This window comes from Populus euphratica, unplaced genomic scaffold (genome assembly GCF_000495115.2).
Source record: "Populus euphratica unplaced genomic scaffold, PopEup_1.0 scaffold376.1, whole genome shotgun sequence".
Lineage (NCBI taxonomy): Eukaryota > Viridiplantae > Streptophyta > Magnoliopsida > Malpighiales > Salicaceae > Populus > Populus euphratica.
In genome coordinates, this window is record NW_011500267.1 from 158,008 (window position 1) to 171,511 (window position 13,504).

Consider the following 13,504-nt stretch of genomic DNA (forward strand, 5'->3'; position numbering starts at 1 on the left):
AGAGTTTATACTATACTTATTTGGCATACCATTAGTGGATCCTCTAACCTTGACATTTGTAGTTATCATTGTTTAATCCTTACGTTAATCTTTCTATTACTATTACTATTAATATTAATATTATTATTACTGTTATTATTATTATTGTTATTATTGTTGTTATAGTATTATTGTTATCTATATTGTACATAATTAACCTCCCTATGGTTCGACCCCGGTTTTGCCGGGTTATTTATTACTTTGACACTCCTGCACTTGGGAGAAGACATCAATCTTTTGGTCGTGTCACTCACTGTTCATTTTCTCGCCCCTATTTGTGTGTGTTGCGACCTCTATTTATAGACAAAGTGGCTTGGTTCCTAAAACACATTGGTCTCTCAACTTCTTTATTTTTGACAATTTTGATTTTTTTTTATATTTTTGAAAGTGAGCAATATCAACATCGATTTAACAAGGAAAATTAGTGATTATAAAATTAACGTGTTAAAAGTTGAACGCGTTTAAAATACTTTTAAAAATTTAAATTCTTTTGAGATGATGTTGAAAATGCTAAAAACGATACAAATATATCAAAAATACATTTGGGGGGGGGGGGTTTTTTTATTTCATTATTTTTATGTTATTTTTGGTTTTTTAAAAAAATCTATAAAAAATATGGGTAAAAAATTAGGTAGCAAAAAATGGTATTTCAAACAAGTATAGTATAAACTCTTTTTATTACTTAATTGAAAACTACTCACAAAGGAGGTTACAATCGAATTATAAATTGTTAACATGATTACATTAATTATCTTATTCGAATTATGTTAATACTTGTAAATATTGTTAGGGATTCATGATTGTGACTTATGCTAATAAGAAATCAAATTCCTTTCATAGCACTGGTATATGTTATATCATACGATTGAGCTTTGAAAGTGTCAAGTATTTGTTGTACCAAGTGTTATATTACATAAATCTAGATTAATTATTTAACAAGCAAAGTATTAAAAGTGAACAAGATAACAGATACAAAACATGTTAGTATCAAACATTAAAGTTCATATAGATTTTATACTATAATTATTCTTATAACATTAGTGTAACTTTTTCACCTTGACATAATGAACTTAACTAAACATAATGAAAGAGAGAAACACAAATAAACAAGATAAGAACATAAATAAGATATAAGTTAACTAAGTAAAGGAAAGGAAATGAAAGACATAAACAGGAGATTAATGAAAGCAAAACTTAAGCATTACAAAAATATAAAGAAAAAGAGCAAGAATACGATCTTGATCTAAAAACCAAGATGCCTAAATGCATGGCAAACATCTCCTTTTATAGGTCAAAATTTAGAACTATTGATTTGTTGACTAATTATTAAGTGGGTTACCACATTTTGACTTGATGATAATATCCTTATTTTTTTGTCTGATCAAAACATCATCACTAATATCAGAGTTTGAATAGACTATCCTCATGAAAGTTCTAGAAAATTGTCTCAACTTTTCAAAAAGAAAAAAAAAAGGTCATTTGAATTTCTAGAATTTAAGATATAGGAAAAAAAAAAAGTCATTTGAATTTCTAGAATTTAAGATATAGAATGAATACTAAACAGTGTCTAGGTTGTATAATAGATTCAAACTTGAACTTGAAAACTGATTTTTTAAATCTTGGACTTCTCATGAAAGTTTGAGGCCCATATCTTAGGTTTCCATCCATATGGAGCAGACCTCAATACAAGTTCTACATCTCCAGTTATTATCCAATGACCGAATAGTATTCTAGTTTAGACCGAATCGACATTTTTTTCTATGTTTAATCCTCTCCTTGTCTTCTAAATTACAAAAGTTAAACTCATCAATCAATTTTTTTTATTTATGTGATAGGCTTGGATTTAAGATGAGCATTTACCATAAATTAAATGTATTTTATAGTATTAGATATGATATTATAAAACACGCTCTAGTTAAGGAGTTATTGATACTATAAGTATAAAATGATGATATAAAACTTTGATAAAAATACACTTTTAAGCACTAAACACTAGTCTTAGACATGGTTGATTTTTCAACTGCGATCAAGTTATTCTTAGACAATCAATTTTTCTCTTTGAATATTTACTCCTAAAAGAGTGTAAAAACTTGGAACAATTGGAACTTGTTCATTAAATATTTGGTCGATAGATAAATTGAACTTGTCTTTAAGATGAACAATTTGATTATACAACAACTAGATAAAGATATATGCAATGATCTTCCTACTTGGAGCTTGAAGATTAGTGGTGTCCTCTTGTAAGAACTAAATGAGCTAGTTGGAACTAGCTCTAATCTTTAAAGAAATAGTTGTGTTATTCTCCTTTAGTAATTTAAATATCTCCTTATCTAAATCCAATAAATTTCATATTGAAAGTATTGGTGATTGGTTAGAGATTGTTAAATAATTGCTTATGATTAAGTATGTGAAATAAAAAGATCTTATCTTATCCAATATTTTTGTAATAGGAAAAAAATTACTTTGCCATGTAGTTAATCACAATCTTAATAAAATAATTAACTTGCTCCAAGGATTTAAAAGGATATGAAGATGCAACCAAGGATGATCTATATGAGAAGAAATCCATAAATGAGAGTAAACAAAAGGTCGAGATGGGTAGAGATTCATAAAAAAAAGTCTATAAATCCAAAAGAATTTCTTATCTTAACATCACTATAACCTACATAGACCACTAATCAATAGATTATTAATTAAATTTTCTTTAGATTTGAACTGTGATAAACACCTGCTACCTCTAAATCAAATTGATGTAGATTTCACAAATATTTAGTCAAAGTAAAAAATTAGATCAAAGAATGTCAAATAAAAAAAATTTGGTTAAGGTAGTAAATTCACTGTGCACCTAGACACATTGTACTATGAACAAGAATATTGTAACTACTATCTTGCCTTTCCAACAAAAAAACCAATAAGGTTAGTGTTAGATATAGTTTGGTCATTTTTTATAGTATTTATTAGTCATTATAATATTTTTTTGTCATTCTCTTTATTGGATATTCATTTTTTAAATATTTTTTAAGTATAATATAAAAACTAAATTACCCCAAACAAAACTTGTCAACCTTACATCTTGAGGCTTTATCATAATTTCAAATTGTTTTTGTAGTGGATAACAAGTTTGGCTTTGGAGGGCTATTTAATCTTTTAACATTCTTTTATATATTTTTTTAAAAACTCGCTAATAAATAGATGTCATATGTAGCGCCTCCCAACCATCAAATATTGCATTTCAGGGTAACGTTTGAAGCAACTCACAACCTTTTTTCTGTTGGTGCCACTTGTGTATATGAAGGAGTGGTGGTTGAGCTCTGATGAACTTTTTTTTTCTTCTCTCTCTTTTCTCTCTCTTCTCTTTGCAAAAAATATAGATGTGTCATTTCATTTGTATTTTTTCGTCATTCTCTTTATTGCTATTTATTTTTTTAACCTTTTCTAATTGTTTTTTTTTCAATTTCATCTCTTAACATTTGATTTCAATTTTTTTATATCAAATTTAATCAACATTTTTTTATTACTATTTCTTTTGTTTTGGATCTTATTTTATTGTATTTTCTTTTTAATTTCATCCACTAATATTTTTCTAATTTAGAATTTTGCTATGTTATTTTTTAGAGTTTGCCTTGTATATAATTAGTTCCGAACTTATGATCAAAGTCACAAGTTTTGAAAATTAGCATGAGTTGATTTTGGTTTTTTTAGGGCTCATAACAAAGGTCATGAGTTTTGAAAGTTAGTACAAGTTAACTTTAGTTTTTTAGATCATTCTTAAATTATTGTTTTTTTAATTTATTCCCTCAAAATTTGATTTATTGGAATTGGTTTTCATGTTTTTTTCTCTCTCACTCACTTTCCTTTATATGCAGTTATCCTAATCTTGTACCCAAGGTTGCAGGGTTAGTGGGTTAACTTGAGTTGACTTGAGTATTTTTTTCCATTGAGTTTTTTAATTATTTTTTTCTCAGTTTTACCTTTTAATATTAAGTTGTTTGATATTTGAACTACATGTTATTATTTAATTTGTTTTCGATGAACTTTATAGTTTTTTTTTCCAATTCATTTATTGTCGTATTCATTTATATACAGGTTTTTTAACATATTTTTGTAGTTCAAAAAATTTAACAAATCAAAAAGTTTATATACACATATAATTAAATAAATTGAGAATTATATGTGCTAATAAAAAAATAAAAAATCATTAATGACACATAAAAACAAAACTTCAAAAACTAAGAGACAAATATAGATTAAGATATTTAATCTCGAAAGATAGGACTTGATCATGTTTGCTAATTAATCAAACGATAATAGAAATAGATAAACATATTAAATTGATTGAATAAAATAAAAGAAAAAAATAAATAACATGTTAGGCTATACATATTGGAAATATCATCTAAAATAAATATTTGTTATTTTTAAAAATATAGTTTATCTATACAAAAAATAAAATCAAAACCATAGATGAATATGAAAAACCTATCCAAAAATTAAACGCATAACCAAAAAGTCACCATTATTTAAAAGAGGTTTTCTAAATAAAATAAAAGAGAAAAGATGTATTAATGTAAATATAATTAAGTTTTTTTTTAAAGCATTAATTGAAATAAAAAATTAGGGGAAAAAATGGCTTTGCAAGTTAGGCTAGCTCGCCTAGCCCATTTCATTAGGATAGGCCCGTGCGACTGAACCTTTTTTTTCTCTTAATTTATGCCAGGCTTTTATTTAAAAAAATAAACAATGTGTCGCCTGCTGAAACAAACGATGCATCACTTGTTTTGCCCAACTTCTAATTATTGTGGTAGCTGAAAAATCATGGTCTATGTTTTTTTGATCTAAAAACCTGTTTTCAACTAGTTTTTCACCAAAACACTTTAAAAATAATGAAAAATCTATTTATGGCTTTAAAAAATCACCCCAAAAATCGAACTCGACCCGAAATCAAAAATCAATTCAAGCTCAGATCTGTCTTTTCATGAATTTTTAAAATACAAAAACATTTATTATGAACTTTCTTATTCAAATGGAATACGGTGTCAAATGAAATAATTTGACACAAATATCACTTATTTTGATGGTCTAAATTGATGTTAATGACATGTTTTTCTCTCTATCATTAGAATCTGGTAACCCTTTTCTCTTATCTCTCAATCAGAAATAAAAAAATAACAAAAATAAATCTTTATATCAAAATTAAATTGAAATAATTTTAAAGAATTAAAATTATATAATTTGCGTGAGTGTTGAGTTGAAGGACCAAAAAGTATTTTTTCAAAACTTCTAATATATCACTCATATTTGCTGTGTTTTTTATTTTACCCTCTCTTTCAATCCTATTTTTTAATAAGAATTTAAAATTAATTACTCTTTAAATAGGATCTAATAATGTAAAAATAAAGTTTGAGTAATAAATAAAAAAATAAAATTTTCCACAAAGTAAAAATACCAAATATTTTAGATTATAGAATAATATAATAAAGCAGATAAAAAACTTAAAAGATAAATTTTAGGGAATAAAAAGTGTTTATTGGGTCACCAAGCCATCCTATTTATGTAAACAGACACTTCATCTCTCTCTCGTACGCCACGCCCATATCAATAAGAAATAAAAAATCAAGCCATTTTCTCATCATCCAAACAGAGGACACTCTATCAAATATCAATCTAGGGTTTCACTTCTCAACAAGAAGTCTTTTTCATTGATGTTTTTACGATTGCCGCTATGATACTGTCAAGAATCGGTCGCTCTCTCTCTCGCTCTGCTCGTTCAACATTACAAAGAGTAAACGACAAAAAATAAAACCACCATTCTTTTATTTACTTTGTGTTCTTATTTTTTTTTGTATTCTAATTTTTTTTTCTGTGTGCGCTTTAGAACGTAATTACCAAAAGTAATTATCTTCTTAATGCGAGAACTGTGTTAGTTGACGAACTAACTTCGCGATTTGCGGCATTAGAGAGTAATGGCTTGCGCGGATTAGGGATTGTAAGAGGTTATGTATGGTATTCTGGAGCTGGGAAACAGATTGTGTCAAGCACGCAGTTGTCGAATTTGAATTCTATTCTTGCGAACCCTAGGGTTAGACGCTTTTTCTGTAGTGAAGCTCCCAAGAAGAGAAGTAAGTTAGTCATAATTTATTCTCGCTCCTGTTTTTTTGAAATGTTGGTTTGATATTGCGTGCTGATATGTTTTTTTTTTTTTGATGATGGTTGTTGTAGAGTATGAGAATTATTACCCAAAGGATAAGAAGGAAATTCCCAAGGCAAATGAGAGTAAATCGGAGTCCAAAGGTTTGTTTTTGTTTTCTTTTTCTCTCCTATTATTATTATTATTATTGTTATTGATATTGTTATTTTCATTGCTTGTTTTGGTTGTTAATGGGATATGGATTTAATTCAAGGTGGGATCATGTGTATGTTTGATGATGTTGAAACAATCAATTTTTAAGTGCTTGTTGGATTGTTTATTTTTTCTTTTTAGGAAGAGATACATTGCATAGTAGCCAAGGCAATTTTGCTCCCTAAGTGATTTAGGGTCTTTGTTTATTGTTTTTTTCTTCAGTATGGTTTGGGTTGGGGGGGGAACAATTTTATGAGTCTCAAAATGTTGTATTTTCTCTTTATTTCTTTACTTACCTAAATTCTGTTTCAGGAACTTTTAACATGGATATCATCTTGTTTATCCGAACCAATTTCTGCATGAGGCCGGGAGTTTCAGTTTATATTTATCCATCTCTAATTGCATGTCCTTTGTGCTGATGACAGGGACTTTTAATGAAGCCAGGATTTCTACTGTGCATGAACAATGAATGTTGTTTTATATGAAATAACCGCATGACATTGAGGAAGTTTTAACATGGTTTACTTTTTGATAAGGGTTTTGGCAGGGATTTGTTTCATGTTAGTTTCCATTGTGGTCCTGTAGCTGAACATATTTATATTTAACTGTTAACGTCTTTGGGAGTGTCTGCATAACAGCACTAGCATACACCACTAGGAGAGGATGCTACACACATGTTGCTGGGCTTAGGTGTTTCTGAATGATGATATATTTGGGAATATTATTTCTGTATATGATGCGCAGAAGAAAGACAATTGGCGGGTCACTCCTCTAAACTATTGTTGTGATTGGGTGGATAGTTTAAATATTTACTCAGCTTACTAACACATGATAAATGCATGATTATATCTAAATCTTATATTTAGAAAAAAAAAGAGATTCTAAATCTGTAAGAATTTCAGCATTGTTTAATATTATTCAAATATTCTGACATTTGGCAATCCCACACAATAGTATATTTTCATGCTCTATGATTACCATTTTTTTATTATGATTTTCCAGAGGACTCTGGTGGTGCTGGTGGTGGAGATTCCCAGAACACTCTGAAGCAGTTTCAAAATATTATCACTCCTTTATTATTCCTTGCCTTCGTGTATTCTTCAATGTTTTTCAATACTCAGGAGCAAAAGCAGGTTATAATTTCTAAACTACTCTGAGCAGTTGGTGTCTCGTTTCTAATAATAATATAATATAATACAGGAAATAAAATCACTAGACATTCTGTGTTTGAAATTAGTGAGTCTAGAAATGTGCATTATTCAGTGCACATCAAGTTCTCTTGGCTGTAATTCCTCCTAATGCAGCTGTCATTATTGCAGCATAGAGTGCCGTAGACCTCAGTAGTTGAATGTTTCTGATGTGAATACCTGAATATGAAGGTTTAGTTACTTCAGCTTTTAAACAGTGCAACTTCTCTGTACTGTTGGCTTACTGGAAAATCCTAATTGGAGTTTTGCAATTATTGACCTTTAGAGTTCCATGCATTACTAATCATACTTTAATCATTCATATTTTTTTTAATTGATGAAGTATATTTAAAGCACTTGAAATCATCAAGCTTATCCTCATAAAAGTTCGAACTAGCTCCTTCCAATTAGAAAAACTGAACTTTGATTAATTCAACTTTCATATTTCTTTGACAATGGGTTTCTATGCTGAGAAAATTTGGTAACCTAGCTATTTTATTTCAGTCATGTCCTTTGGGGAATGGGATTGTATTGGCGATACTATAATCAGATGAAGATGGACAAGATAGACCGTGCACGTCTCGATTATTGGTGGCTTTCAATTTCTTTAATTAAATATTCTATCAATTGGTATTCTGGGGCTCTTTGAAATAGAGTTTATACGCTTGTATGAAAGGACTGAGTTTATCCATCTTTTAAATTGGGCATAACTGGCTGCTTGTTTCTTATGGATCCCATGAATCCTTATGTTAATTTATCTGAACCCAAATTTGGATCCTTGAACTTATTTGAATTGCTCCTTTTCTTTTGTGCATTTTGTTTCTTTATCTGGATATCTGTCCTTGTCAAGTAAATTCTGATGCCACATTTTCTGTTTCGTCTAAATATCTATTTTCATACCATTTCTTCACCATTTAAGCTGTTTGATATGTTCTTCAGATTAGTTTCCAAGAGTTCAAGAATAAATTACTGGAACCTGGTCTAGTGGATCGCATAGTTGTTTCAAATAAATCAGTTGCAAAAGTGCATGTGAGGAACTCACCGCAGAATGCAAATCAAAGTGGTGATAATGTTAATGGTACTTCTTCCAGAAGGAACGGTGGCCAGTACAAATTCTATTTTAACATTGTCAGTGTTGAATCTTTTGAAGAGAAGCTGGAGGAAGCCCAGGAAGCTCTAGGGATTGATCCTCATGATTTTGTCCCTGTAACTTACGTGAATGAAGTGAACTGGTTTCAAGAGTTGATGAGGTTTGCTCCAACGGCCATGCTTCTAGGAGTCCTGTGGTTCATGGGGCGAAGAATGCAGAGTGGCCTTGGTGTTGGTGGTCCTGGTGGACGAGGAAGCCGTGGAATATTTAACATGGGAAAAGCGCATATTACAAAGCTGGATAAGAATGCCAAAGATAAGGTATCGTGACTCATAATCTAGGGCAGTAAGCTATATATGTTCTGCTATGGTTCTTTTCATCCTGTTCCACAAGGATTAAGCACCGTCTGGTTTGGAAAACATATTGTATGTTGTCAATATTTTGTCCATGTGTCCATATAATGCTTCTTTGTTGTGGAACAGGATTCACAGTGCACAATGCACTATAGTCACTGTAACTGAGTTCTTCCCCACTTTTGGTTGCTTGGATCGTTACAGTTCTCCGATCGTATCTCTTTTCTCTAAAATGATGAAATAAAAAATTGCTCAGCCTTGTAATCCTGGCATGTTTCATATGGCAATCTAGGTATTCTTTAAAGATGTAGCTGGCTGTGATGAGGCAAAGCAAGAGATTATGGAGTTTGTACACTTCCTCAAGAATCCAAAGAAATATGAGGAGTTGGGAGCTAAAATTCCAAAAGGTGCCCTCCTTGTAGGCCCACCAGGCACAGGGAAAACGCTTCTTGCAAAGGCAACTGCTGGTGAATCTGGTGTGCCTTTCTTATCCATGTCTGGGTCTGATTTCATGGAAATGTTTGTTGGAGTTGGGCCATCCAGAGTTAGAAGCTTATTCCAGGAGGCAAGACAATGTGCACCTAGCATTATATTCATTGATGAAGTAGATGCAATTGGTCGAGCAAGGGGCCGTGGAGGTTTTTCAGGTGGCAATGATGAGCGCGAAAGTACTCTTAACCAGTTGCTTGTGGAAATGGATGGATTTGGGACCACCTCCGGTGTAGTTGTGCTTGCTGGCACAAACAGACCTGATATCTTAGACAAAGCATTGTTGAGACCTGGTCGGTTTGATCGTCAAATTACCATTGACAAGCCTGACATCAAAGGCCGAAACCAGATTTTCCTGATCTATTTAAAAAAGCTAAAACTTGATAATGAGCCATCTCATTACTCTCAGCGACTTGCTGCTCTTACTCCTGGATTTGCTGGTGCAGACATTGCAAATGTTTGCAATGAGGCTGCTTTAATTGCTGCAAGGAATGAGAGTGCACAAGTGACAATGAATCATTTTGAGGCAGCCATAGACAGGGTAATTGGTGGTTTGGAAAAGAAGAATAAGGTATCTTGTCCCTTTGCTGCATTTTTTCTTTTTCTACACTAGTTCATGACATGTTGATTGTGTTTTCTCCATACTTCACTCAGACATATATGTATGTACAAGGACATGGCTTAATGCTGTCGGTAGACATGGCACTGCTTTAATAAACTTATCCTGATCATCTTGTATAGACCTTTTTTCCCTTCCTCCTGTGCTGTTCCCAAATGCAAGTGTGTGGGAACTTTAACTGATCTGATGAAGTATTGCATTGAGATGTCTATCTTGTGCTCACCCCCCCATAACCTCCCATGCTTTATGACACATAATTTTTTCCATTTTAACCTTTTAATCTCACTGCTTTCTCCTGTTGTATATCATTCTGAATTATTTCTTCTTAAAACATGGAGCGGTAAGTCAATTGTACTGCAGAATTTATGTTTATCAAGTCTTTCTTAGTTTTATGTTTGAACCCATAAGTTGAAACATGTTGAAGGGAAATCTCTTGCTCTCCATGGTTAATTAATGTCTCTTGTCGACATCGTTTGAAATTCAATATGGTGAACCTGAGATGTTTGTTTTGTCTGGTCCCTGAAAATGCATTTTGTTATCATCATTGGTTAGAAGTTGAGCTAAATTATTTTAATGTTTCATTGCTTAGGTTATAAGCAGGCTTGAAAGGCGGACTGTTGCTTACCATGAATCTGGCCATGCTGTTGCTGGTTGGTTTTTGGAACATGCTGAACCCTTGCTTAAGGTAACAATTGTTCCACGGGGTACTGCAGCACTGGGTTTTGCTCAGTATGTTCCCAATGAAAATCTTTTGATGACCAAAGAGCAGCTTTTTGATATGACTTGCATGACACTTGGTGGTAGAGCTGCTGAGCAGGTATATACCAATCCCTCTCATCCTCTTTTTGTTCTCCACAGTATGATCTCATGTTAGTGAATCAGGACTTCTTGATAAGTTGGATTTTTGATCTATCAATACAACTTTTAACATATATTTAATAAAAATGCATGTTGCTTTAGTTTTAAGGGTTAAAATGCTTAAAGATCTCCTGAACTATAGTTTGCTTTGATTGACACCCCCTATTTTTATTTTTTTCTATCTTTTGATTTTAGTACCTAAACTATGAGGTGTTTGGATTGTGACCCCCTCTTTTAGGTTTTGACCATGATTAGTGGCGATGCCACCACCAAATGAAAGGTTCAATCGATGACCAGGACTAGTGATGATACCACCACCAAATGAAAGGTTCAATCGATGCTAATTCTTGCATACCAATTTTAAATCCAAGCATTACTGAGATTGACTGTTTTAAGACTTGGACATTTTAAAGCAATCAACTAAAAACTCAATTTTTCAAGTTTAAAAATGGTTTTTAATATCAAAATGTTGTTTGGGAGCTTGAAAGGATTATTTTAGTGATTTTTTAATTTTATTTAGTGGTTGTGAAGGTGGAGTTTCAATGGTGAGTGGTGTTAGAAGTTCTAATCCAAACACATCATAGTTCCTGTAATAAAATCAAAAGAAAATAAATATAATTGGTGACAATCAAAATGGTCTATAATTAAGCTGGTCTTTATACAATTTAGCTAGTTTGAAGTATTGAATGAAGATTCCTTAACGTTGTGACCATCTAAATTTATTGTATGACCCAGGACTTGTACATAAATAAGTTTAAAATCTCAATCAGTTCTTAAATGCATGCACTTTATAGTCTTGAATGTGTTCATTTAGATGTGTGCTGAAGCTTTTAGCTTCTTGAATTAAAGAAAATGAGCCTCCAATCGAAGACCTCAAAACGTGATGCCTTTTGTGCTGTCAAGTTGCACCATGAACTAGTAGTCTTGTGTATTATCATATAAAGGAGTTGCTACATCATTTGTGAGACTACTTTTTTTTTTTTTAGAAAAAAATCACAATACTTTTCTTAATCGTAATGTTGGTTTTCATTACTAATTAAATATCTGCTATTCAAAGTCATTAAAATTTAAAAACAATTCTGTATTGTGCTATACATGTTTTCTTTATTCCTGATGTTTATTTTTAGTTTTGTTTTCTTTTGACATCTCATTGACGAGTGATGCATAAAAACTGTGTCGAAGTTATATGAGGAAGCTCTTCACAAGATTTGCCTATGCATATTCTTAATGTTGTCATAACATTTGTGAAATGTATGAGGTGTAAGGCTTAATAGATCTTGAGTTTACTTTATAGGGTCAGTTTTCAACATCTGGTCCCTTGCTTTTTTTGTTAAAGAGAACCATGTTTTAATAGAACATGTAGTTTCTAGTAGCCATTGTTTCAAATCGTGGTTGCGGTTGCATTTGATATAATCTTTTCCCCCTCTTTTTACATCTATCAGTCTTTTTATCTGATTTGCTCGCATCATGGGTATTTTTATTTTAGCTATAGGAACTGTGCTTATTGCACCATTTAATGGAATAGTTTTTTAAGGGCAAGAACTTCACTCTTTAAGATTTTGTATAATGTAAATGGTGCTGTAATTTACCTATGGCAGGTTTTGCTGGGAAAGATCTCAACTGGAGCCCAAAATGACTTGGAGAAGGTCACTAAGATGACCTATGCCCAGGTGGCAGTGTACGGTTTTAGTGATAAAGTGGGACTTCTTTCCTTCCCTCAGAGGGATGATGCGTTTGAGATGAGCAAGCCCTACAGCAGTGAGACGGGAGCAATTATAGACAGTGAAGTAAGGGAGTGGGTGGGCAAGGCATATGACTCTACCGTGAAGTTGATAGAGGAGCACAAAGAGCAAGTGGCACAGATAGCAGAGCTGTTACTTGAGAAGGAGGTCCTACATCAGGACGACTTGGTTAGGGTTCTGGGAGAACGACCATTTAAAACTAGCGAGCCCACAAATTATGATAGGTTTAAGCAAGGATTTGAACAAGATGACAAGGAGGCAGCAGCAAAGGGTGAGACCTTCGATGATGATGGATCATCACCGATGGAGCCGCAGGTTGTTCCTGCATAGTGATTACAAAAAGACAAGTGTAAATGGTTTATTTTATTTTTTCAAATTTTAGTGCTCACTACACCTGGAACCAAAAAAAAAAAAAAAAAGGGTGTAAGATTCACTAAATGTGCTCATGCTTTGTTGAGGGTTTTCATTAAATTCCTAGCATGATAAACATGTGAAAAGCTTCGACACAGCATATAAATCTAATAGATGCGAAGGTTTTAATCTACTTTCTTGCGTAGAAGCTCAGAAGCATTCTTGAAGTTGTCTTTTTTTATCAAATTATAATTAATTCATTTATTTCAGGAAATCGTGTGTATAATAAAGGACCCCTGCTAACCCTGATTGAGTTCAAATTTTTGGGATCTAATGAGTAGCGTAAGGGCAGTGGATGGACTGTGGCCGCGTGCTCTTTTTTCACTCTTGTCACGAACGTGAAGTTCTGCTTTATGCGCTAATTGGTGCCTCTCAA

At 32.1% G+C, this 13,504-nt stretch overlaps 1 protein-coding gene across 3 annotated transcripts; it reads left to right on the forward strand.

Annotated features, from left to right (window-relative positions):
• The first annotated feature begins 5,603 nt into the window (after window positions 1-5,603).
• LOC105112930 (ATP-dependent zinc metalloprotease FTSH 8, mitochondrial-like) lies at window positions 5,604-13,287 on the forward strand. 3 transcript variants are annotated; one of them, XR_839859.1, is made up of 9 exons: window positions 5,604-5,821; window positions 5,915-6,158; window positions 6,259-6,330; window positions 7,382-7,512; window positions 8,506-8,976; window positions 9,302-10,069; window positions 10,707-10,934; window positions 11,214-11,303; window positions 12,574-12,657. XR_839859.1 is itself a non-coding variant. In XM_011008848.1 (8 exons), the coding sequence occupies exons 1-8, from the start codon at window positions 5,762-5,764 to the stop codon at window positions 13,045-13,047; spliced, it is 2,448 nt and encodes an 815-aa protein (XP_011007150.1). In that variant the 5' UTR covers window positions 5,606-5,761; the 3' UTR covers window positions 13,048-13,287. The 3 variants fall into 3 exon arrangements, 2 of the variants coding, with proteins under 2 accessions (XP_011007150.1, XP_011007151.1); XM_011008848.1 differs by lacking the exon at window positions 11,214-11,303 and having other exon boundaries at window positions 5,606-5,821; window positions 12,574-13,287; XM_011008849.1 differs by lacking the exons at window positions 5,604-5,821; window positions 5,915-6,158; window positions 11,214-11,303 and adding an exon at window positions 7,018-7,137 and having other exon boundaries at window positions 6,270-6,330; window positions 12,574-13,287.
• The last annotated feature ends 217 nt before the right edge of the window (window positions 13,288-13,504 follow it).